The sequence below is a fragment of the Vulpes lagopus genome, chromosome 6 (genome assembly GCF_018345385.1).
Source record: "Vulpes lagopus strain Blue_001 chromosome 6, ASM1834538v1, whole genome shotgun sequence".
Taxonomy (NCBI): Eukaryota; Metazoa; Chordata; class Mammalia; order Carnivora; family Canidae; genus Vulpes; species Vulpes lagopus.
Genome location: NC_054829.1, coordinates 76,625,875 through 76,651,873, shown reverse-complemented (window position 1 = coordinate 76,651,873; position 25,999 = coordinate 76,625,875). Strand labels below are relative to the sequence as shown.

Below are 25,999 nucleotides of genomic sequence, written 5' to 3'. Positions count from 1 at the left end.
CTCTTTTTTATATAACTAGGTGGAGGATCAGCTTGAAGCACTGAAGTCTGAATCACAGAACAAAATAGAATTGCTTCTTCAACAACATCAAGATAGGTGGGTTTCTGACTAAAGTATAGATCATAGTGAACTAAACCATAGGTTTACTAAAATCCCTTATCAGCAGTTCCAAAATCTAAAATATTCTGAAACGAAGTTTTCTTCATAGGTTTATGGCAAATTCATGTGAAAGGGAAAATTTTTCTGACATTTGTTTAAAAGGTTCAGGAAAACTTTATTCAGGGCTTTTGCAATAGGGGTTCTGTGTTAGGGGAGAAAGATGAAGCTCAGCTCTCCTAATATAACCAGGAAGGTAAGGATTTTCAGCCAAGGAGCAGATGAATGGGACAGTAGAGACATCAAGGGTAGGGGGATTCTCACTGAACTGACTTAGCCAGATTCTTACTAAGCCTGGGCAGGCCAGGCCAGTGGGGGTGAGATGGGAGGGTGATGGGTGCCAAGGTCAAGGCCTTAGAAGAAGACTCAGAGGAGCCTGACTAAAGTTTGGTCAAGGAAAGAGTCTTTGTCAGTCATTTGTTGGCAAAACCTGACTTGAGCTTAATGTAAAGATTTATGATGTAAAGTCTTTATGATTTAGTGTGAATATTTAAAATCCTGTTGTTGTGTTTGCAGTATGTTACAGGACACTTCCCCCCCATGTGTGTCACATAATATATAGTACTTGTAACTTACTACCGTTGTAAATTTTTTTAAAGATCTGAATTCTTTTTTTTTAAATAAAGATCTGAATTCTAAAATCTAAAATGAGCAGCATCTTCAGAGTCAAAGCAAAATACTAAATTTAAGAGTGTTGAAAATCATTAATTTTTGGAATAATCAGCCAAGCAAAGTCCTATGTATCAAATAACAAGCACTGCATTTTCTTTATAGGATTGAGCAGTTAATAAGTGAACATGAAATCGAAATAACAGGACTTACTGAGAAAGCTAGCAGTGCTCGAAGCCAAGCCAATAGCATCCAGAGTCAACTGGAAATCATTCAGTATGTTTGTCCTGGTAGTTTGAAATTGGTAGTTATTTATCTTCATTTTAGAGATACCATTTTCATTAATATTCTGTCCTAAAATCTTTTAAAATTTGCCTAAAAATTCCACAAGGAAGTAAAACATTTCTAATTTAAATGAATGGAAAAGATTACTTAGAGATAATATTATATGATTACATGGAAGTATTATTGCAGGTATTTAGGCCTCTTGGAATTGGATGTTTTAAATATTGTTCATATTACAACTGATAGAACCAATCAAAGACACACATGCACTGTATATGTGTGTGCATTAATATATATAAATAGAATACACATGGATACATATAAATAATTTTATAATTTGAGCTTATATAATTGAAACTTTTTATAGGGACATTTTCAATCATATATGAAAATAGAAAAAAAATAGTACAGATGAACTCCTATATACACTATCTAGTTTTAACACTTAATGTGATTGAGTGGAAGCTTTAAAGAAGCGATTTTGGAAAATAAAAGACTTTTGACCTATTAATGCCATATGAAAGAACTAGAGAAAGTATCTAAATGCTTAGGTATCACACTTATTCTTAGTTTGCTATTTGCTTTTATTCCCCTTTAAAACCCTTCTTAGAGAACAAGCAAGAAACCAAAATTCAATGTATATGCGTCAACTCAGTGATTTGGAATCTACTGTTTCCCAGCTACGTTCGGAGTTAAGGGAAGCCAAAAGGATGTATGAAGACAAGGTGAGGTTAGATTTTGCTGCTGTGCTTCCACAGACTATTATACACAGATTTAATTATACATGTTTTAATAGTTTATTTGAAAATGAGGAATCAAAGTAATGTCAAATTAAAAGCAGCTTTTAAGATGGAGTAGGAGGACAACAAATATCAATGTTAAGTTATAAACAATTTTAATTTAAATTGCTCAAATTAATTCATCTGTAGAAGAAAAGTTTTGCATATTTCAAGTAAGTTTCTTAAAAAAATAAGTTAAAATAAGACTACTAAAATTATTTTTACAAGGCTTATTAGCTCTAACAAATATTTTGCTACCAGGTGGTCTCCCCCTACCACTCATTACTTCAGAGTACCTCCTAGGTTTTACTTCAACTCCCAGTTATTAATCACTGTGTGACTAACAAACTGAATTAATAAGATCAGTCTAAATAAAAAATAATTAGGAAAAGTTTCATCTTTTATCACACAATTCTTCTTAAACCCAGATATTCATATTTGATATTCTGTTTTTTTGTTCTCTCACTTTCCTACAGCTAAAAAGGAGCTATTCACTGTCATTATCAACCGATTATCCAGAGCTTATGTTTTTGTTAATCTCAAGCATATGTAAAGCAATAGAGACCCTAAAAATCAAGCAGAGAGTTACCATTCAGAGGAGCTCGTGTTCTTCACGAACACGTAGGAAGGGTAGCCAACTATACATGCCTGTTTGTCTGTGACAGCCCAGTTTACACCTGCTACTCCAGGGTCCTATTTTGTAAATAACAAATCTCCAAATTGACTCAGTTTGGAAGACAAACTCTAATAAGTCATCCTAAAACTCTAATAAGTCATCCTACCTATCAGAGAACCTCCAGTTGTAACCATCATTTTTAGCCAACTTCTCACACATTAGCTGATTGGGAAGAAATAGAATATAAAGGAAGCCACCAGATTCCTCTAAAAAGTAGCCCAGTTCTACAGGGTAACAGTACAAGGACAAAGCTTCACATGGGAAGAAGCAGTTGAATACTGCAGCTCTAGTTCTTCCGGACAGCCGTTTGTTTAATTACAGTCATTTAATTATACTGTTCCCCACCCCCCCTTGCTGGCCACAGGAGGGGGGCTCTTCCTCCTTGGTTCTAGTTTAAGCACAGGGTATAAAACCTTGACCTTAATTCCCTGTGGCACAGCTAAAATAAGAATGGAAAATTTAGACATGGCTTTACTAAAATCTAAACAATAAAGACTAACATAAAACTATATAATCTCAGTTATGAGATTTGGATCCTCTATAGCAGTGGCTTTCAAACATTTTTGATCACTCCTCATAGTAAGAAATAGCTTACTTTTTGATCTACTATACACATAGGACTGAAGCAAGTTTCACAGGATGTTATTTACCCCTGTTACATGTGGGATGCTGATTTGATACTAAATTGATACCATGATTCACTGGCAGGTTGCAGTTTGAATAACACTGCCCTACTAGACCACTGGGCTTAGTTAGCTCTTAGCTTAAATCCTTTTGTCAAGGTCATTTCAACCACCACCATTTAAGAGTAGCCTTCAGGAACCTTTGACTGTATTTATTTATCTATCTATCTATCTGTCTATCTATCTATCTATATTTATTTATGTATTTATGTATTTATTTATTTATTCATACATACATACATACATACATACATACCTTTGTCTGTTTAAAAGCTAAACCAAGAAGCAGAAGCCCAGAGAGAAACATACGTTCTTTTCTGCTTCTCTGAGGCCTGCTTTTTGGTTCTAGTTTCTTTTCTCAGGGTGAGCTTTTCCCCTGAAGATTGATACCAGGAATGTCCACCCCTTTCTGGGCAGACCAAGCCTACATAAAAGGTCTTGATCTCACCCTGCAGCATGGGGGTGCTTTCAGCACATTATAGGGTGGAAGCTGCCAGAGCCCTGGTAGTCTAGTGGAGATAGGCACATTCGCGGATATGAGCACAGACCGTCTGACAGTAAGAGAGGAAATGAGAGAGCTGTTGTGTTCTAGTCCAGTATAGTAACTGATATTCATTACTATTCAACTCATTTTGAGAAGATTAAGTATTCATTATTTATTTAGAAGTCCTTTGAAAAGCTATGAAGTACTAAGCAAAACTCAACTCGCTTGTGTCTTCTTACATAATTTGAAAGTGCTGTAGCTTTCCATTGTAACATTGCTTGGCAAAGTGACCCTTCCATCAGCTGTCACCTGTTGTTTGCTAGTTCACATACAGTTCACATACAGCACCGTGCTGCCGAACTCTAAATTTGAGCATGGTGGGAAATTTTAACAGATACTGAATACAGTACATCAAAAGAATACAAAAATAGCTTGAGTTTTTATGAATATTTATCTTTGGCATTGTAGAAACATAAGCATACAGATGAATGACTGTAGACTTTTTCATATGAATGTTTTGAGGCCATATAGATATATAATGATACATACAAATATGATGTTATAATCATTCTTATTTTGCCCTAATGTAAACAGTGGATCACCAATAATTTTGTCAGTCTTAAATAGTCAACATTTATAGAAATAAGGGGGGAGGACATCTTAGATTAGCTCATTCTAATCTAGATCAGTGAGATTTATAACAACATATTGAACCTGTGGAGTTGGCAACTAGATGGTGGTTAAGTAGGCTTTCTTAATAGTGATTCCCTTTAGTCAGGGAACACTGAGAGATGATTATCTTGTACTTTGGCCTGAAATGTCATCAATGCATGGTTGTAACCGAGCAAGAAAACATCAAGCTAGTTAACAAAAGGATTTCATTTTGGGGTCATGAAAAATCATATTGTTAGGAAATGTTTTTCTTGTAATGAATTGAATATAAAATTCTTCTGTTTAATTTTTTTATTTTCATATAACTTGAGTTTACATTGCTAAAACTTCTGAAAATTTTAAAAACTATTTTATCTTCTACTGCTTTAGTGAGCAGTGTTAGTATTTTCTCCTGAGGTTAGATTCCTTCCGTAAAAAAGTCTTTATTTAAAAAAATTGATGACATGATAGGTCTGAACAAAACTTTTCTAACTAGAAGGCATAAATTGTCCTTTAGGAGGGCAGTATGTATCTTCAGGTTAACAAAATATTTTCATACTGAAGAAAATAGAAACTACGTTTCAAAGAAAATTATAAATGTAGCTTTTGTAGCTTACAAAAGTGCCCTACTGTAATGCTTTTTTCTATTCTTCTCTTTCCATTTTAGGAGAACCTCCAGAATTCCCCTTTACGAATTTGGACCAGTAGAAGCTGTCACTATTGGCTCTGTAGATTTGGCTTTACTCTTAACTTTCGCTTTTTGACAACAAAAATATCTCTTGATCTTGATTCTAAGTTTATTTTTCCTATTTTGAAAGCTTTTGGGGCTGAATTTTGTACTCAAAAAGTAAAGATTTAGTAGCACTGGCTGGAGCTATATTCTGTGCAGGAAGAGTCTGTGCAAACCTCTTTGCACAGTTCTGCCAATGCACCCCCGTGCTGACCTACAGCACCCCGCAGTATCCAACGTCTGTGTCGTCTTTTTGAGCACAGAAAACAAAACAATTCGGCTTGATTGGTAACATCTTTAAAAATCCCTGTAAAAATTTGAATGAGATCCAAGTACTTATTTGTCCAGTGATCCAAAACTGAAAGTAGATTCATAGATGGTGAAAGGGAAAACCGGTGCTGCTATTGGAAAAGAAAAGAAAAAGAAAAAAACCTTTAATATCTATCTTGGATATCACTATTTATTCTGGACATTTCAGAAGGCTTTGTAGTGTTTTGTACAGCTGTTTGTTCAGCTCAGCTGCTACTTCAGTGGTTTTCCCTTTCACTCTCCATTTCTCTTCTTGATTGATTAAGTAATAGAAGTATTTCTACTCTAAAAAGTGAAAGGTAAAAGCAGAGCTATAGCAGTTGAGTCAGTACTGACAACTACAAAACCAATGTTCTTTCAGGGGTCTGGAGGAACTTCTGAAGGTTGATAAACTTAGACAAAAAGATAACATTTGGCTCTTTTTCTTCATTCTTTTTTTTTTTTTAATTTTTATTTATTTATAATAGTCACATAGAGAGAGAGAGAGAGAGAGAGAGAGGCAGAGACACAGGCAGAGGGAGAAGCAGGCTCCATGCACCGGGAGCCCGATGTGGGATTCGATCCCGGGTCTCCAGGATCGCGCCCTGGGCCAAAGGCAGGCGTCAAACCGCTGCGCCACCCAGGGATCCCTTTTTCTTCATTCTTTTCTCACTTTTCTTTTGAAAATTTGGTCTCATGGATTTTACCATCCAGTTTGATGTTATCAAAGGGTCATCCAGAATTTTTTTTAAAAAATGAAAACAGACAAGATAGCAGGTTTTAATTTAAGTTTTTAAAGCACATAGACAAATACTTTGCTCAAAGAGACAATAGTTTTATGCCAAATTTGGACTAGAAAACGTTATAGACATACAAGTAACTCTTCATAATGAAAGTGCTCTTGTTAAATTTATAGCTCAAAATACAGTTTTCAGGACAGGCGGGAATTACAGGATTTCAGCTTTATTAATACTGTTCTTCTCATATAAAAAAGCAGAATTGAAAGAACTTGGAAAGATTATCTAGAATACTCTTTTCAAATTATAGATGAAAAATATTGAGACTCAGAGAGGTCATGTGACAGAACCTGGACCATAACCTAAAGTCCTAGCTTGATCATGTTCCCTCTCTGATTACATTTGTCCACCCACAGTAAAAGTTTGTGGGCTTTTTCCTGAGTATTCCTAATGTCATTACTAACTTTGTGCTGATTTGGTCTTTCCTGATAATAGTAGAGCTGAAGAGATTATATCAACTGATACCATTCAGCCATTTTCCTTAGAAAGCTACTCCTGCCACAGAGGTTGAGTTTTGTGTGAGAACTTCTTTATAGGATTATTAGAATTTTGAACTTTTCTGGTGATAGCCTAATGTTTTATGTACACTTAATTCTTGTGAAATACTTGTTTATATCTAACATACATTCAAACATAGTCATTTTTAAAATATATTCACTGTATATTAAGATAGATACTCCAATCTCTACAGGCTGTGATTCTACTCTGTAGGTAAATGTGAAACTGTTTGATGATCCTATATAAGTACTTTTTAAAAATCATATATATGTATGTGTGATTAAAGGGATATGAATTCTGTGTATTCATACTTAGCATTTATAAAAGTGGTAGTTGCATATATAGGTATATATATATATAAAACTAATAAATATGTGCTAAATTAATAAATGAAGACCTTAAATGAACCTGAGTCATCAAGAAAAAAAATTAGTCTTGCTCATATATTCTCTAAGAAATTTTATTTTTTAAAAATATTTATTCATTTGAGAGAGAGAGCAGGAACAGGGCAGGGAGCAGAGGGAGAGGGAGAAACAAACTCCCCACTGAGCAGGGAGCCCAATATGGGGCCTAATCCAGGGACCCTGGGATCATGACCTGAGCTGAAGGCAGATACTCAACCGACTGAGTCACCCAGGTGCCCCTATTTTCTAAGAAATTTTAATCACAGTTTGTCATCCAAACCAATAAGTTTTATTCTTGACATAGTAAATCTGGAAGCCTGTTGAAGTAAGAAGGAATATGTAGCATTTATGTAGTCATGAAGGATTTCTTATTACTGGCTGAGAAATAGTATTTTAGTGATCACACTAAGTATCAATATGTTCTCATTATTTTAATATCTCAGTATGTAAATTATGAATTTTTGTGGCTCAGCTAAAATCCAAACCTGGAACCTCCATTGTCTGAGATCTTAACCTCTTCGCCTACTTTGCATCTACAGGTCAAGAGCTGTGGGAATGCTATTAACAATGATGGGCCTTCTGGTATATTGACATTTAGACATGCATAGTTACACAGATCAAATAGCTGCCCTATCTACGAGGGAAAAATGCACCTATGCCAGACCTTTAAAATTGATATTCATCCAGTTTATAGTTGAAGGAAATGATTGAAACATATAATATGTATATAAGTATTTTAAATTAATACATTTAATTTAAATTAATTTTAAATTAATATATTTATATACGTATATGTATGTTAATTCATCTTTCAAAATTGACTAATAATGACAATAATGAAAACCTTATTACCATTCATTCTTTTATATTCAGTGCCTTTTATTATTGAAACTCTAATAGTCTTAAAATAACTCTTCTACATATAGTATAGATCATTTGTGTGGGCTGTGCAGAATTTTATTTATACCACATCAAACTTCCTTAAATCCCAAATGACAGAACACCTATTCACACAAGATAAATCTTGAATAGTATGAAAAAGATTACAGACAATGCCCGTATCTAACAATATCAAATATTTCACTTTGGCTAATTTCCCTAAGTTAAATTCTACATAGATCTTAAGTTCAGAAAACTTTACAAAATGTAATAAGCTTTTATTTTTGCCCCCAAAATAATAGCATTTGTTTCCCAGAGACTGTATTTGTTTTATATTCCCTACTCTCATAGTCAGATTGATTTGTGCTTTCCTTCTAGATAGAAGAACTTGAAAAGCAGTTAGTCCTTGCCAACTCGGAGCTAACTGAGGCACGGACGGAACGTGACCAGTTCAGTCAGGAATCTGGAAATCTGGATGATCAGCTTCAAAAGCTGTTGGTAAGACTATGCTCTAAATATGAATTCCAATTAATTCTGGGAAGTTTCTCACCAAAATATTTCACAAAATTGGTTTTACTTATAAAATTACAAATTTTACATAATATTTGTGCATATATACATAATGGACTATCTTGACATTATTCAAGTTTTGTATATGAATAATATTCTAAATTTTACCTATTTTTTTCCCTTAAGCAGTTACAGCTTATAAGTTAGGTGAAGCTAGTCTTTAAATGGCCTTTCAATTAGATAAATGTATTCTACTAAGTTGAGGTAGTATTGTTTATTTTTTTTTATTTTATTTTTTTTATTTAAAAATTTTTTTTTATTATTATTATTTATTTATGATAGTCACAGAGAGAGAGAGAGAGAGAGAGAGGCAAAGACACAGGCAGAGGGAGAAGCAGGCTCCATGCACCGGGAGCCCGATGTGGGACTCGATCCCGGGTCTCCAGGATCGCGCCCTGGGCCAAAGGCAGGCGCCGAACCGCTGCACCACCCAGGGATCCCTATTGTTTATTTTGAAGCCAAATAACAGTCAAAACACAATCGGAAAGGGAGTTTAGGTTAAAAAAATTTTTTTAAAGAAAGGAAATAAGATTCCAATAGTAGTGAAACAGCCTGTGCTTTGTTTGAGGTACTAGAGGATGAGAAATTTAGGAAAGGAAATGATTGGTACTCCTCTGTGTGATGTTAGCAGTATAGGAATATAGGAGTATAGCAGTATAGGAGTATAGGAGAATAAATTTCTCTCGCACTCCCAGGCCCTTTGTAGGGTGTAGCTCCCTCAGCCGGTGGAGCCATCTTTCATAGGCTGACAAAGGGTTTGAGGAGCAAGCACTAAAAATAGAGCTGGCGACTGTGTGACAAGTTCCAAACCTTGGGATAATCCTTCACTACTTTCCCTCCACCTGCATGTTTCCCTGGGTCCTCAAATCTAATTTGAAAATCTTGCAGATTGTCTGAAAGATCCTCACGGCCCTCCCCTCCTTTTCATTCTTACCGCCACTACCCCTTGGCCTAAGCCCCTCACAATACCTGGAGCATGTCTTCTCACTAGGATTCCTACCTCCAGTTTTTCCCCTCCTCAGTTTGGCCTATGGAGTGCTGCTCTGCTCAAATATCACTCTGTGTCACTCTTTGATTTAAAAATTACATTCCCCATAAAAGCTAGACTCCCCGCCTTTCAAGACTGTTCATGATCCAGCCCCAGCTTCCCATTGTGATCCTTTCTGTCTGCATATGCCCAGTGCTCCAACCAGACTACACACACCCCTTGCCAGCCCTTTCTTCCTGATCTCTGTATCTCCCAGTTGTTCGTGAGGTCCAGGTCCAACTCAAATGCCTTGTTGAAGTATTTTGATCTTCTTTGTGCTTTCTCTTTGCTGTTGCTTAGCTCTCTCTCTCTCTTTAATGAAAAACCACTTCCATTTCTTTGTATCTGTTCTCACCTTTTCCTTTGGGCGATAAATCCTTTGTGTCTTTGTCTCTCCTACTCTATTTAGTTTTTGCTAACAGTAAACACTATGTATTGTTTCTAGCTACTGAAGGGGAAGGTAATTCTATTCATAGTCAACTGTTACTCCACTCCCAGTACCAAATGCTATTCTGTCATTTCTGAGGCAGTTAACCACATTACTATTGCTAGGCTTTCGTTATTTGCTAAGCTTTTGAGCATTTCTTTATTACAGGAGCACACTTGATGTGAGGCATAATAATGCCTTTGCTAGAAAATCCAAAACTTAAAAATAGGATGATTTAAAAAATCTATTGCATTTTTCTTTTCATTTTATATTGTTTGGGATTTAATCTATTGAGATTTCCTTGTAGTGTAAGAAATTATAAGTAAGCAAAATGTTAACTTATGTATCTAGTAAATCATTTTTCCTAAGTCACTGAAAATAAGATTCCAAAGTCAAAGGTTTCTCAAATTGCATAAAAAGTCCAAAAATGATAGAAGGAAAATGAGAATTATGCTTTAATTCTTTAATGCAAGTTGGGGAACATACCTCATTTCCTGTAGGCTGATCTACATAAAAGAGAGAAGGAGCTGAGTCTGGAGAAGGAGCAGAATAAGCGTCTGTGGGACCGGGACACGGGCAACAGCATCACCATTGACCACCTGCGGCGGGAGCTCGATGACAGGAACATGGAGGTGCAGCGCCTAGAAGCACTCCTCAAGGCCATGAAGAGCGAGTGTCAGGGCCAGATGGAACGGCAGGTCAGGCAGGACATGGGATGGCTTCCTCAGATTGCCTCTTCTGAGGGAAAAATGTATTTTATGTGTTATTGGTAGAGCTTTTTTTTCTTCTTTTTTTTTTTTTTTTAAAGATTTTATTCACCTATTCATGATAGACACACACAGAGAGAGAGAGGCAGAGACACAGGCAGAGGGAGAAGCAGGCTCCATGCAGGGAGCTCGACGCCGGACTTGATCTAGGGACTCCAGGATCATGCCTTGGGCCAAAGGCAGGCGCCAAACCACTGAGCCACCCAGACGTCCCTATTGGTAGAGCTTTTAAAAAAAATGTATGGGCCTAAAAATGGCCATAAGATAGAGCTATGGATTCTTTGAGCAAGTTATAAAAACCTGTTATTTATTTTTATATTTTTGACTGATCAAAATACTAAGCTTTATCTCATTTTTGTTCATTGTTGAGAAATGAAATTCCTATCCAATTGCCTTTTTATTTTTGCCTAGAAATCAGAAACCTAATAGATGCTTATTTTAAAAAGCATCAAACCATAGGGAGAACTGAGGAACAGCAGGGTCGAAGGTATCCAACAGCCGTTTTTTGTTTTTTTTTTTTTTTGGTTTTCCCCTAAACTGATTGAAACTAGTAGACAAGATGGATGGACTCTGTTTTGGGGCCCCAGTGGCAAAATGTTGAATGCTTTATTAAGAGCCCCGAACCTTTGGTACCAAGAGGACATGATTCCAATGTCAGTTATTGCCACAGAGACATAGAAAGCATCCCACAAAAGAGTAAGCTTCCCAAAATGTGAAAGCAAACCAAAGGGACCAGTCTTGGGTTAGAATTCAGGCAAACCATTTTCCTACTCTTTGGCCCACCCTGGGCAAGAAGAAAGATGAGGGGAGTTACTGGGAGTTAGATTCTTAACACTTCTCTGGACAAGGACCTGAGAATGTGAGTGTGTGTTAGATGAAAGCCATTATTCACTTTTTCCTCAGAGGTATAATTAAGGGGCAAGTTGGAGGAATAGTGGGGCAATAGTGCCTTCCTCACTAGGAAGGGCAGCTTCTTCAGTCATGCCACACTTTTGCCAGTGTTATCCTAATTTAAATTGGTACAGAAATACTCTCAGAGGAAACCTCCAAAGCTCCCACACTAGAAAGCCATTCTAGAGGAGCATTATTGTTTAATTCATGTCTCTCTACCTTGGTCTAACTAACTTAAGTTGGTCTGTGGTCTATACAGAGTTTGACATAAAAATGATTTCAGTTCAGGTAGATATTATTATTAGATTAATGAATTCATGTTTGTGAGCTAACTTGTTATATCTCTTGAGGTTGCTTCCACCCCTCTGCCCAAATTCATGAAATTTTCTCTTCTTTGACAATCAGATGGCAGCAATTCAGGGAAAGAATGAAAGTCTAGAAAAAGTGTCCTCCTTGACGGCTCAGCTTGAATCCACCAAAGAGATGCTCCGCAAAGTGGTGGAAGAGTTGACTGCTAAGAAAATGACCCTGGAGAGCTCAGAGAGGACCATATCGGACCTGACCTCTTCCCTCCAGGAAAAAGAGAGAGCCATTGAGGCTACCAATTCAGAGATCACAAAGCTACGCTCCCGAGTGGACTTGAAATTGCAAGAGCTGCAGCACTTGAAAACAGAGGGAGATCACCTCAGAAATGTGCAGACTGAGTGTGAGGCCCTCAGGCTACAGATGGCAGAGAAGGACAAGGTGATTGAGATTCTGCGACAGCAGATTGAAAACATGACACAGTTGGTTGGCCAGCACGGACGAACTGCTGGTGCCATGCAGGTTGAAAAAGCTCAGCTTGAGAAGGAGATCAATGATAGGAGACTGGAGCTACAGGAATTCAAGGTCTGTAGAGGTTTTTTTGGTAGTTTTAACTTCAGAAATATCATTTCCCTCCTAAGGAAGTATGATTTAAGTCACTGAAGAGATGCTCTGTGAAGGTCTGTGGACCCTCTGAGGTTGTTTAAAAGTATTTGTGCCTGAGTGCCTTTGTGTGTTGTTGTGAGAAGGGATCCATACTTTTATTAGATTCCAAAAGAAGTGGATGGACCCAGAATGGTTCAGGACTACTGATACAAAAGAGAAAAAAATCATAAAAATCCAGCTTCCTCATGAAGCCATGTCTCATCCCACAATTTGAAGTATTTTCTCCCTCGTCAGACAGACCTGTCATTGAACCCCACCTCTCACCACCTGACTATAAAACACTGCTCTGTTCACTAAATCTTGGCTTCCGTAACTATGAAACTAAAGAAGAGTTAGTTGGCATACTTTGTAATATTAATTTTAGATGTACAATATAGCAATTCTGCACTTCCATACATCATCCCGTGCTTATCACAGCAAGTATACTCCTTGATCCCCATCACCTATTTCACCCATCCTCCCTTCCACCTCCCTTCTGGTGACCATCAGATTGCCCTCTATAGTTCAGAGTCTGTCTATTGGCTTGTCTCTCTCTCTCTCTCTCTCTCTCTCTCTTTTCCCCTTTGCTCATTTGTTTTGTTTCTTAAATTACATAGATGAGTGAAATCATATAGTATTTGTCTTTCTCTGACTGACTTATTTTACTTGGCATAATACTCTCTAGCTCTATTCATGTCAGGGCAAATGGCAAGATTTTATTCTTTTTGATGGCCAAGTAATATTTCATGTTTATATATATATACCACATCTTCTTTTTAAAAAAATTTTAAGTTCAGTTGGCCAACATATAACAGCCAGTGTTTATCTCATCATGTGCCCTCCTTAATGCCTGTCACCCAGTACCCCAACCCCCCACCCACCTTCCCTTCTGTAACCTTTTATTTTCCAGATCCGTTTCCTCCCTTCCCTTATGATTCCTTCCACTATTTCTTATATTCCACATATGAGCGAGACCATATGATAATTGTCTTTCTCCGATTGACTTATTTCACTCAGCATAATATCCTTCAGTTCCAACTATATCAATGTAAATGGTGGGTATTCGTCCTTTCTGATGGTTGAGTAATATTCCGTTGTATATAGAGACCACATCTTTATCCATTTATCAGTCAGTGGATGCTTGGGCTATTTCCATAATTTGACTGTTGTAGATAATGCTGCTATAAATAAACATCAGGGTGCATGTATTCCTTTGAATTAGTATATTTGTATTCTTTGGGGAAATGCCTAGTAGTGCAATTGCTGGATCACAGAGTAGTTCTATTTTTAACTTTTTTTTTTTTTTTTAGATTTTACTTATTCATTCATGAGAGACACACAGAGAGGCAGAGACACAGGCAGAGGGAGGGGAGAAGCAGGCTCCCTGCAGCAAACATGATGTGGGACTCGATCCCCAGACCTGGGATCACCTCTGAGCTGAAAGCAGACACTCAACCACTGGGCCACCCAGGTGGAACAGAATTCTGTACTCTTTTCCACAGTGGCTGCACCAATTTGCATTCCCACAAACAGTGCATGATGGCAAAAGTTGGGCATGTGCATTGTTAACCCAATTTAAAAGACTGGGATTTTTTTCAACAGGTGTTGGCAAGGATATGGAGAAAAAGGAACACTCAGGGTTTCTGGGTGGCTGAGTCAGTTAAGTGTCCAATTCTAGATTGACCTCAAGTCTTGATCTCAATGTCATGAGTTCAGGCCCTGCATTGGGCTCCACGCTGGGTATGGAGCCTACTTAAAGAACATTCATGCACTGATGGTGAGAATGCAGCCACTGCAAGAACACTCCTACCTCCACCCCTGCCACTCTTTATGCTTCTCACAGGAGCCAGAATTATATTTGAAAGTGTTAACATTGTACCATTCCCATGTTTATAACTGTCCAGTGTCTTATGTCACTCAGAATGAACTCTCCTATCCTTACATTGCCTCTAAGGCCAGTCTTGCCCATGGCTCCCTCTGTGACTTCATCTCTGACTACTTCCTCCGCATGCTCAGTCCACTCGAGTGTAGGGCAGGAGAAATCCTTCTCCCTCTGGCTTTCTCAATTCTTGGTTGAGCCCCTGTAACCAAGACAGACAAAGAGAAGAGTAAACAGAAGTTACTCAATAGAGTAACTCAGAGAGGTGGCTTAGAATTCAGACTTAAATACCATCTTTAGCTAAAAGAAGGATGTGGGAGAGGCAGGTCATAGGAAGGCAACCAGGAAAACAATGGAAAACAGGAATGAGGTTTGTTTTGCAGATTTAAGCCATGCCTTCCCCATTGATAAGATTCTTTTGTAATTTAAAGTTATTCTTCCTCTCCTGCTTCAGAAAGGGAGACACCTTTATAAATGGAGACTTCCTTCATAAATATAAATATCCCTTAAAGGGCAACTTATCTGTTTTCAGACCTTCTCCTGTGTCTGCCATTTCTCAAAATAATCAGCTCAAAGTAATCCTTATGGCAGAGAGGTAGCATATTCTGGTCTCCTCCACCAGCCATTCTGATGGCCTTACTGTTTCCTGAACACATTACCTGTCCCTAGAGCTGCCCCTGAGCCTGGCTTGGTCCATATGACTTGGTCCTTCACCTCCCTCTTTGAGGTTTCTGCTCATCAGAGGGTCAGGGTCCCCAAGACTACCTCCCAACCCCGGTTCACCCATTTGCTAGGACTCAGCATATAGTTGTGCTTACAGGTACAATTTATCACAGTGAAATAACGTAAAGTAGAATCATCAAAGGGAAAAGGTATGTGGAGGCAGCTTGGCATAGGCTTCCAAAAGTCCTCTCCTGCAGAGTCATGCAGGATGTACTTAACTGCCCCAGCAATGAGTTGTGACAGTACATGTCAAATGTTGCCAATCAGGGAAGCTCATTTGAGACTCAATCCCCAGGTTTTTATAGTAGGGACTGGTCACACAGACCCCATTGTCTGGCAAGTATTCCAGTCTTCCAGAAGACAAGCAGGTGCTCTGCATAAATCATTGTCTGCAGAACTGATTTAGGCACAGTGAGACTCTCCTCAGAGTGATGGGAACCCTCCCAAACCCAAGTTCCTAGATACCAGCCAACGGCCAACCTTGTTTCCAGCTTTAATAAGAATAGCAATTTGGGGACACCTGGGTGGCTCAGTGTTTGAGCATCTGCCTTTAGTTCAGGGTGTGGTGATCCCAGGGTCCTGGGATCGCGTCCCATATCAGGCTCCACGCAGACAGCCTGCTTCTCCCTCTGCCTGTCTCTGCCTCTCTCTGTGACGCTCATGAATAAATAAATAAAATCTTAAAAAAAAAAAAAAGAATAGCAATTGGGTTCTTTTCTACATACCCGGTTATCTCTTACATGCACAGCCTCTCCTTTGCATTCATTCTCTACTCCCCACTTTTTTTTTTTTTTTAGTAATTTATTATTACCGATTAAATATTTGTTATTGTCTATCTCTTCTCACTGAAATGTAAGCTCCCTGGGGACAAGGCCATTGTTTTATTTCCTGCTATTCATAACTGGGACTGGGTAAGGTTAGTGAGGCAGCTAGAACACAGAACTCAGAGAGGTGCCTACCTGGGGCCTCACTTGTCTCTGTCCTGCTGCTCTGTCCCAATATGTAAAATAGTGCCTGGCATAGAGTAGGTGCTCACTACCTTTCTCTTTGGAATGCAAAATAGTAGGAGTAGGGATAATGAATTATTGCAAACAATACTGGAAATTGACATCTTTTTTTTTTCTTTTTTTTGGAAATTGACATCTAAGGTTAAAATAAAGGCCTTTCAATATCAATAGAAGGCCTTTTGCTTTCCTATTTACTGTTGAGGCTTGATAATAAAATAGAAATTTAATATTCTAGGAAATAATGAAAAGATAGTAAATATAGATAGGATACTAATAGAATGTCAACAATAGGTACGTGTACATTTTTTTTTTTTTTTTACTTCTTACTCTGTCCTTATATTTATCCCTATTTAGATTTTAAAAGATAAAAAAGATGCAAAGATACGGGAGCTTGAGGCCCGAGTAAGTGACTTGGAGCTGGAAAAGGTGAAGCTGGTGAATGCAGGGTCTGAACGCCTCCGTGCAGTAAAGGACATCAAACAGGAGAGAGATCAGTTATTAAATGAGGTGAAAACCAGTAGGGGTGAGCTAAACGGTCTTACAGGTATGTTACTTTAGTTCAAATCCTGCTGACAACTAGGAGCACTGCCAGTGAATCCAGCGTGGATGCTAGGACTATTGCAAAAGAATGGGTGCTCATCCCACATTGTAAACAGGGATAATTATGCTGCGCTGAAATCCTGATGCTTCTGCTTACAAATCTTACACTCATTAACTGTTAACTTTAGTCAACCCTCAGAGTCCATGAAATTCTTTACTTACTTGTTTTTTTTTAAAGATTTATTTATTTAGAGAGCATGAGCTTGTGTGAGTGGGGGGAGGGGCAGAGGGAGAAAGAAACCTCAGGTGGACTCCCCGCTGAGCAAGAGCCCACTATCAGGCTCAATCTCATGACCCTGAGATCATGACCTGAGCTGAAACCAAGAGTCAGATGTTTAACTGGCTGAGCCCCTAGGCACCCCTCTTTACTAAGTTTTCAAGAAAAGGGTGAGAGAAGTGGAAACCTTGAGTCCTTTGAGTTAAATAGTTTGATTAGAAGTTTCATAGTGAAGCAATGTGTATACACAGACTGCATAGATTTCTTGAAAAATCAATCAAGATCTTAAATTTAGAAACAAAACACTTAAAAAAAAAAAAGAAAACACTTATAGTTCACGATTAGTGTGGTTCAGGTATCATTTACTGCATGCGCGCGTGTGCGCGCGTGCGCGCGCGCACACACACACACACACACACACACAGAATCAATGATTCCTGAGCATTTATTCGGCCAGATACCGAGATAGACCCTAGCACCACAACAGTGAGGATCCCACCTACTTGGGAGCCAGACTTCTATAGAATCAGTTACAGGACAGTGGGTGAGGCATGATGTGCTGGGTGCAGATGGAGAAGAGTGTAGAGAATCAGTCTCCTATAGGATTTAGAGCTCCTCTGCTAAATTTGAAGGAAGAAAAGGGATTTAGCAGGTAGAAGGGTAGAAGGGCAACCCAGACAGAGAGAACGTCATGGGCAAAAGCATAAGGAATGAAGTAACAATGTGACCTCAGAAGTATTTGAGTAAAGGTACAAAGGCCCAAGGGCTAAGAAATTAGTTAGAGTAGATAGGCAGAGCCAGACAGTGTGGAGCTAGCAAAAGACATTAAGTAGGAGATTATTGTCATCAAATTTGCATTTTGAAAGGACAGCAGCAGGTAAATGGAGAAAAGCAAGACTAGGGCCCAGTCCAGCCAGTTAAAGGGGCTCTTGCCCTCCTCCCAGGGAGCTATGAAACTGGAACCAAGGCAGTGGCAGTGAGAATGAAGAATTAATAGGAGTATTTTTGCAACTGAACAACAGTGTTTCATGATTCGAGGGATTGTGTGTGGCCTGCACGTTTTAAATCCGTGGGATCGGTAGAATGATGGTCACCTATAACTGAGATAGGAAAACCATTCGGGGAGCAGGCTTGAGGGCCAGAGGTGAGATATAGCCAGTATGAGACAGGTGGTATGGGGGACGCTGGGATATGCATGTGGAAATGTCTCAGTACAAGGAGGGCTTGGCTCTGTTTGTTCCCTTTATATATGAATCTATCATATATAAATATATTGAAAGTTGAATAGGTGTGTGTGTTCTTGTATAGAATGACGAGTGCATGCCAAGTATTTCAGTAATAACTAGAGCTAAAAAGACAGAACACACAGTAACCTCGGGTTACTTACCATGTCATGGAGATTCACCTACCTACAGATAGATGGTGGTGAGATCTATTGTGGATATGACCATCCAAGAAAATTGAAGATGCAGTTGATATAAGCCAATTATACTGGCTGGAAAAAAAAAAGCAGTGAATAGTAAGGAAGTAAAGAAGGAGGTTCCACTCAGGAAATGTGACTGTACATCTCATTTCTGAAACAAATGAAGATGTAGCTAAATGAAGTCTCTCCCAGCTCTAAAATTTTGTGATCATTAATTACAAATAAAATACACTTCATACAGTGGGATAGACCAAAGTAACCATCTATTATTATCACATGGTGACAGAGGACTATGAAGTCTTAAAAAGGAATTTTCGAAACAAAACTGAAGAAATGGAAGCTACTACAAATAAACTGAAAATGCAGTTAAAATCTGCACAGTCTGAACTTGAACAAACAAGAAATACTTTAAAGTCAATGGAAGGATCCGATGGTCATGGTATGCTTTACTGGATTTTATTCTTCTGTTTTTAATGCCATTGGTCTAGACTTACTAAAACGCAAACCTAGATACATCACCTGCCACCTCTTACAAGTGCCCCATGATGTGAGAGATACACAGTGATAGGCACCAATGATGAGTGTTAGATAGTCAATCTACTCAGGGTTTTTAAGGGAAAATGCCATGTGCTTAATGTAATCCCTAAAGTATCTGAATCTTTCCCCCCCTTTTTTTTTTTAAGATTTTATTTATTGAGACACACAGAGACAGAGAGAGAGGCAGAGACGCAGGCAGAGAGAGGGAGAAGCAGGCTTCATGCAGGAAGCCTGACATGAGACTTGATCCTGGGTCTCCAGGATCACGACCTGGACTGAAGGTGGCGCTAAACCGCTGAGCCACCCGGGCTGTCCATCTGAATCTTTTCCTGTGGCTGTTTCAGGAATTTCTAACAGATCTCAATGTCTATAAGTGCCAATTAATTATTCTTAAGGAAGTATTGATAAAAAAAATACAAGTTACCAATAATTTTCATTTAACCTCTTATTTTTCACATGTTCATTATCAACATAAAATAAAAATCTGTGGTTCATTGTCAGTTCCTGATTCCCTCTCTGGGATAAAAATGTGATGGAGCTGTGGGAATTGAATTGCCAGAATGAGTGGTTTCTTGTTACCACTTAGACCTGTTCCCTTTGTCCCTTGATGTCCATATTAATTCTGCTGTTTTGTATAATTCATATTGGTGGTATATACATATATATATATATATATATATACATAAACATATACAAATATGTTAGCTGACTATAAGAATAAATATTAATCTAAGTAAATCTATGTTTTTAAATTTCTCAATTATTTTTTAATGTGACAAGATTTATTTCTGTGCTCGTTTCAGCAACACATATACTAAAATTGGAACAATGCAGAGAAGATTATCATAGCCCCTGCCAAAAGGCGACACATGCACATAGATTCTTGAAGCATTCTGTATTTTGTGCAGTTTTTGGAGGTTCAGCTTTTTCTTTGCTGGCTAACACCAAGAAAATGGTAGGGTTTGGAGAAGTCACTTAGGAGGCCCATTTGGGATCATACCCTCCCCTCCCCCCCGGGGAGAGGCCTTTTCTCAGTGTCCTGAGGCATTTCCACCACAGCCTCAGTCACATTACAGTGATTAAATTAACTGGGTAAACCTGTGTTTACATTCAAATGCTTATTTTTATTGTTCAAAATTATCTTAAAATAAGAGATTTAAGAAAATAAGCTTTCAAGGCCAGCCATGAACCACTTATTCATTCATTTATTTATTTATTGAACCATTTAATAAGACCAGAATTCTTCATTGAATGAGGTGAGTGGTGAGCAAATGTCAGACTGTGGCTCTGTTAGTAAAGCAGTGCGTTCTGTCAAACCAACCCTGTTTTGACAGTTTGTTTAGCTTTCTAACAAGCTTTCTATATCTTGTTAGAAAGAAGTCAGACCTTTCATCCTCTCCAATAGTTTGTTTCTAGAGATGGATACAGTTTCTCTTTAACCTCTAAGCTCCATTTGGACCTTACTCAAAGCAATCACATTTTCAAACCTCTTTTCTCAGCTAACTGTGGGAAACAACATTGGGTCTCTGATTTTTTTTTTTTTTTTAAGATTTTTGTTTATTCATGAGAGACACAGAGGCAGAAACACAGGCAGAGGGAGAAGCAGACTCCCCACGGGGAGCCCGATGTGGGACTTTATCCCAGGACCCCAGATCACGCCCTGAGCCAAAGCTTAACTGCTGAGCCACCCAGGCGTTCCCAGGGTCTCTGGTTTTGAATCTCCAAACAAGGATGAGCTTCATAGATCTTTTCAATGACCTGCCATGTTTGAAGTATTCAGTGCCTCCTACCTGCCTTGAACATTCTCATCCCATCACTAGTTTTATTAAAGCAATTCCATACATGCTTATACTGCCAATATGACTGTTGAAATAGTGAGTTCCAAACACATGCAATGACCATAGGAATGAAAATTGAATGTGAATGCTTTGTGACATCACTGGAATCTGTAAAAAGATCACTTAATAATAGATACCTTATATAATAACTTAAGACATTTTTATAGGATACCATATGAACAAATAAATAATAGTTGTCTGTGGCATTTTAAATATGAATTTCTGGAAAATTATTTTAGTAAAAATACTTAAAAAATACATACATTATTCATTATATGACTATTCGTTATATGGATAAGTATGAAGTTAGTCAATATTCTATAACATTGGAGATGGTAAACTACGATGGTCAATGAAATTAATACCAATAGCAAGGAAATCACAAAACATCATTCTCAGCTCAAAATCTCTGAAAATTGTTATATTCCAATATTGTGAAATCTGAAGATCTTTCTCTGTGATCACTTTCTTGAAACTGTCCAAGTGCCTTAGAGAATCTTGTCACCTTCTCACAGTGTTTAGCCATCAATTTATAGTAGCTTTTCAAAATATAGAAACCTTAAATACTAAGGCAGTTTATTTCCTTTTTCCCCCCAGCTATGAAAGTGGCAATGGGAATGCAAAAGCAAATCACAGCTAAAAGAGGTCAAATAGATGCCCTTCAGAGCAAGATACAGTTTTTGGAAGAGGCAATGACAAATGCAAATAAGGTGAGTCCCTGTCCTCAGAGTGGAAGGAGTCAATATAATGTTCACTCTTTAATATACTACAGGCAGGATAAGACATAGCAGCATTACAAAGTATAGCTGAGAAATGAGGTTATTTCTGACTAAGAGAATGAGCCTGAAGGAACATTTGAGTAGGATCTTGAAAGAGCTGGTATTTTTTTTTAATATTTTTTTTATTATTTATTTATGATAGTCACAGAGAGAGAGAGAGAGAGGCAGAGACATAGGCAGAGGGAGAAGCAGGCTCCATGCACTGGGAGCCCGATGTGGGATTCGATCCCGGGTCTCCAGGATCGCACCCTGGGCCAAAGGCAGGCGCTGAACCACTGCGCCACCCAGGGATCCCCGAGCTGGTATTTTAAATGCAGAAAATGGGCAAAAGAGCATTCTTGGTAGAGATAGGGAATGATTTTATGTGATGTGTATTCTTAAAATCTCTATGGTCTGCCAAACAGTGCAGTAAAAGCCACAGAGTGATGAGAACAATGGAATGAGGAGTACTACACTAACAGGGAGGCTTAAGTGGCTCAGTGGTTGAGCATCTGCCTTTGTCTTGGGTCGTGATCCCGGGTCCTGGGATCAAGTCCTGCATCGGGCTCCCCACAGAGAACCTGCTTCTCCCTCTGCCTGTGTCTCTGCCTCTCTCTCTGTCTCATAAATAAATAAATAAAATCTTAAAAAAAGGAGTACCACACTAACAGATTTCATCAATGACATACAAAAAATAGAAACCAAATGAATATGGTAATGAATATAGTTTTACAGGTTAAATGAGGAGAAAAATACATAAGTAATACAATAAACATGGGCCTTTATCTTGAAGAAGCCCTGAAATTTGCTTGTGGAAGTGTGCATTAGAGGGTTGTGGCTTGTGAGGTATGATGGGAGGGTATAAGGGGAGTTTTCTGTAACACCAGATGTATATGGATGTGACTCATCACTCAAGGTAAACTGAGGTAGTAGTAAATGGGTGTTTGAGGAGTGTGCATGTATGCTTTTTGTATATTCCTACACAGCTCTGTTCAGCTCGGCACAGTTTTGTGTGATTTAGTATTTCTCATAAATGAAACTGCGTAATAAGTGTGAAATCAGTGTTATGCTCAGACATTCCCAGATACATCAGTCACTTTGAAATAAATCAACATTTTCAAAAGAAGTTATGTGAGAACTTACTGTAATGGAGGTGAGGAAGTAAAGAACATGCATAGAAGACAGCAGCTCAAGTTAATTGCTTTCCCATGCCCAAAAGGAGCTGCTGACGTACTTTTTAGAGTGAGGCTAAACAGTCCCAAATATGTACAGATGTATGTGTTTATGCAGAGCCCTCATCATATGGACTGACTTACTTCCTTTTTTTGGGTTCTTTCCTCCTTTTCTCTTATCGTAAATTTGTTTCTTTTCTTCTTCCATTATTTGCCCATTTGGACCTAAAGGAGTACTTATCCTCATCCTCCCTGAGAAAACTTAGAGCATAAGAGGTCACTACCTGCTGTCATCACAGGTGTCTGCCCCCACCCACAGGAAGGTATTTAAAACCCACAGACACTCCCTTCAAACAGAAGGGAAACAACTTGTGAAATTAATACATATTTTACATATTTTATAGGTTTTATCAAAGATTTAATAAGCCAAGAAAGAGGTAATAATGCCAGTAGTGATAAGAATAAGAGAGTACATGGTAACAATTCTAATGGCTCCCAGCTACAACTCATAAGCAATTAAATGGCATATGAATTAACTGTAGTTCAGATATTTATATGTTTCATATCTCCATCACATCAGAGCATCTACATCACTATATTATTTCTGATACATTTTTTCCTCTATAATTATAGGAAAAGCATTTTCTAAAAGAAGAGAAGACTAAATTAAGCCAGGAATTGAGTACTGTTGCAACAGAAAAAAATAAGATGGCTGGAGAACTAGAAGTCCTGAGATCACAGGAACGCCGTTTGAAAGAAAAGGTTGCTAATATGGAAGTTGCTCTTGATAAGGTAGTTATTAACTAAATGTGTAAAATAATTATCAACTAAATAGCTATTAAGTAGCCTTGTCCTGAATAAAAGCTCATGTTGATAGGAGCCAAATCTCTATTATATCACAATCACCTAGTATAAGGAAAAACCATATCCTATGGAGAAGGCTCTTCTAAGTGTTAAAGTATAGTATGCATACATTTTACAAAATTCTCTTTTTCAGGCTAACACAGTCACAGGAGCAGTAAGGTATAAGATGTAAGATGCTCCTGATGTCCTTAGTTTACTGAATAAATCTATCTGCAGTCTGACCTACTGCCACAGAATGACTTGAACACTAAGTAGAATACTGTTGTTAATATCAGTAAATGGCAACTTGATGCTAAATGTCTGACATTTGTTGTGGTCCAGAAAATGGAGGCAGAAAACAGCTTAAGGAGTGAGAAGGATTAATGACACTGTATTTGTAATTGCCATTTATCATAGAGGAATGAATCTTTCTTGTCACTGAGAACCCTGGAAGTCTAAACATGTACCCAGACTGGTCCTTGATTCTTTTTTTTTTTTAAATTTTTATTTATTTATTTATTTATGATAGTCACACACAGAGAGAGAGAGAGAGGCAGAGACACAGGCAGAGGGAGGCAGGCTCCATGCAGCGGGAGCCCGATGTGGGATTCGATCCTGGGTCTCCAGGATCGCGCCCTGGGCCAAAGGCAGGCGCCAAACCGCTGCGCCACCCAGGGATCCCCTGGTCCTTGATTCTTAAGAAATTAGAGCTTTTATGGTTAGGTAAAATGACCTGTGATCCCTCCTATGCCAACTTTGATTTTAAAACGTGATAGGAATGTGAGTTGTGAAAAAAATAAATAAATAAAAATTTAAAAAATTAAAGAATTTGAGTTGTGGCTATTTCTCTGTACATTTATTTTTATTTTTAAAGATTTTATTTATTTATTCATAGACACAGAGAGAGAGAGGCAAAGACACAGGCAGAGGGAGAAGCAGGCTCCATGCAGGGAGCCCGATGTGGGACTCGATCCCGGGTCTCCAGGATCACACCCCAGGCCGCAGGTGGCACCAAAGCACTGTGCCACCAGGGCTGCCCTCTGTACATTTTTTTATATTGCTAAAACTATTTGGTCATTTCATCCTTAATCTCTTCATCCTTTTGAATGCCCCTCACAAACTAAATGCTGTGTAGATACTGGGGACACAGAGAATAAAGCCATGACCTCCAGTTCTAAGTTTACTGAAATAAATAGATAAATGTAAGTTAGTGTGTTGAGAGTGGGGGAAGTTCCTTTGAAGAGGTGGCAACTCTGTATTTATAGATTAATAAAATAAAATTAGAGAGAGTGGAGGATAAACCACATGTGATTGCTTGATTGTAGGCATCTTTGCAGTTTGCAGAATGTCAAGATATCATACAGCGTCAGGAACAAGAATCTGTGCGTCTAAAACTTCAACACACTTTGGATGTAAAAGTGAGGTCTTTTTTTTTTTTTCAATATAAATAATTTAAGCAAAAAAATAATGCCATTCTTTGATATACTTACATATTTTCTTCATGTGCCTTGGATACATTCAAGTGTACTTTCAACATTATCTGATATTAGCAATTATAAAATCTGAATAAATATCATTACATTCTATACCTCTCCTTTCCTGTGATAACAAATGAAGCACTGTACTCTGTGTTAAGTTTAGATTAAGAGAGGCAAACACCTTCTTCAGGTATGCCTTGAGGATACCAGAAAGAAGACTTTTCCATACAGAAGGAGTTCAAGAAAGTGCAAAGGCCCAATGTGAGAGTATGTTTAGCTTGTTTGGAGAATAGCAAAAATGATTTAATCTGCATGACAGAAACATGTGTCCTTTAAAAACAGTACACTTTCTATTGAAATATATGTCTCTATTCTAAAGTTGCAGGCATACATTAAAGTCCTAATAATAGTTGTAGAGGATCTTTCCAAGTTATATGCCAGAACTACTATGGAGTCTTTAGTAAAAATTAGAAACCAGCTTACTAGCATACCATCGAGGTGTTTTCACATCTCATGCTTTTTTCAGTTAGCAGTGTGAAGGCATCTTCTTAAGCATATGCTTAGTTTTCAAAGAGTAACTCAGAAGCATTTGCTTGATACTTTGGTTTATGACTTCGTAGATGTTAAATATCTAAGATTGAAATTATGTTTGCAAAATACATTTTGATTTTGCAATTCTAGGTGTAGGTTGACTATTATTTTGCTCACCTCTGTATTGCTTTCTAGGAACTTCAGGGCCCTGGATACACCTCAAATACTTCTGTGAAGCCACGCCTTCTACAGCCATCCTCAGCTGCCCGTTCTCATTCTAATGTACCATCATCCCAGTCCACAGCCAGCTTCCTGTCTCATGTAAGCGACTAGTCTCATTATTTGTGATGCAAATGACCTAGTATGTAAATAATTTTATTTTTAAAAAGATTTATTTATTCATGAGAGAGAGAGAGAGAAGCAGAGACCTAAGCAGAGGGAGAA

General features: G+C 38.0%; 1 protein-coding gene and 1 non-coding gene across 2 annotated transcripts in view; both read left to right on the top strand.

Annotated features, from left to right (window-relative positions):
- CCDC158 (coiled-coil domain containing 158) overlaps nt 1–25,999 on the top strand; it is an 82,634-nt gene that overhangs the window by 6,396 nt on the left and 50,239 nt on the right. The window contains exons 5-16 of the mRNA XM_041757854.1: nt 20–96; nt 931–1,041; nt 1,661–1,775; nt 8,298–8,417; nt 10,444–10,641; nt 12,007–12,489; nt 16,513–16,702; nt 18,685–18,837; nt 21,371–21,483; nt 23,337–23,495; nt 24,872–24,964; nt 25,751–25,876. Coding sequence (XP_041613788.1) covers nt 20–96; nt 931–1,041; nt 1,661–1,775; nt 8,298–8,417; nt 10,444–10,641; nt 12,007–12,489; nt 16,513–16,702; nt 18,685–18,837; nt 21,371–21,483; nt 23,337–23,495; nt 24,872–24,964; nt 25,751–25,876 — 1,938 coding nt within the window. The remainder of the gene's footprint in view (nt 1–19; nt 97–930; nt 1,042–1,660; nt 1,776–8,297; nt 8,418–10,443; nt 10,642–12,006; nt 12,490–16,512; nt 16,703–18,684; nt 18,838–21,370; nt 21,484–23,336; nt 23,496–24,871; nt 24,965–25,750; nt 25,877–25,999) is intronic.
- LOC121494015 lies at nt 19,726–19,831 on the top strand. Its single transcript, XR_005988662.1, has one exon. It is a non-coding gene; the product is annotated as a U6 spliceosomal RNA (small nuclear RNA).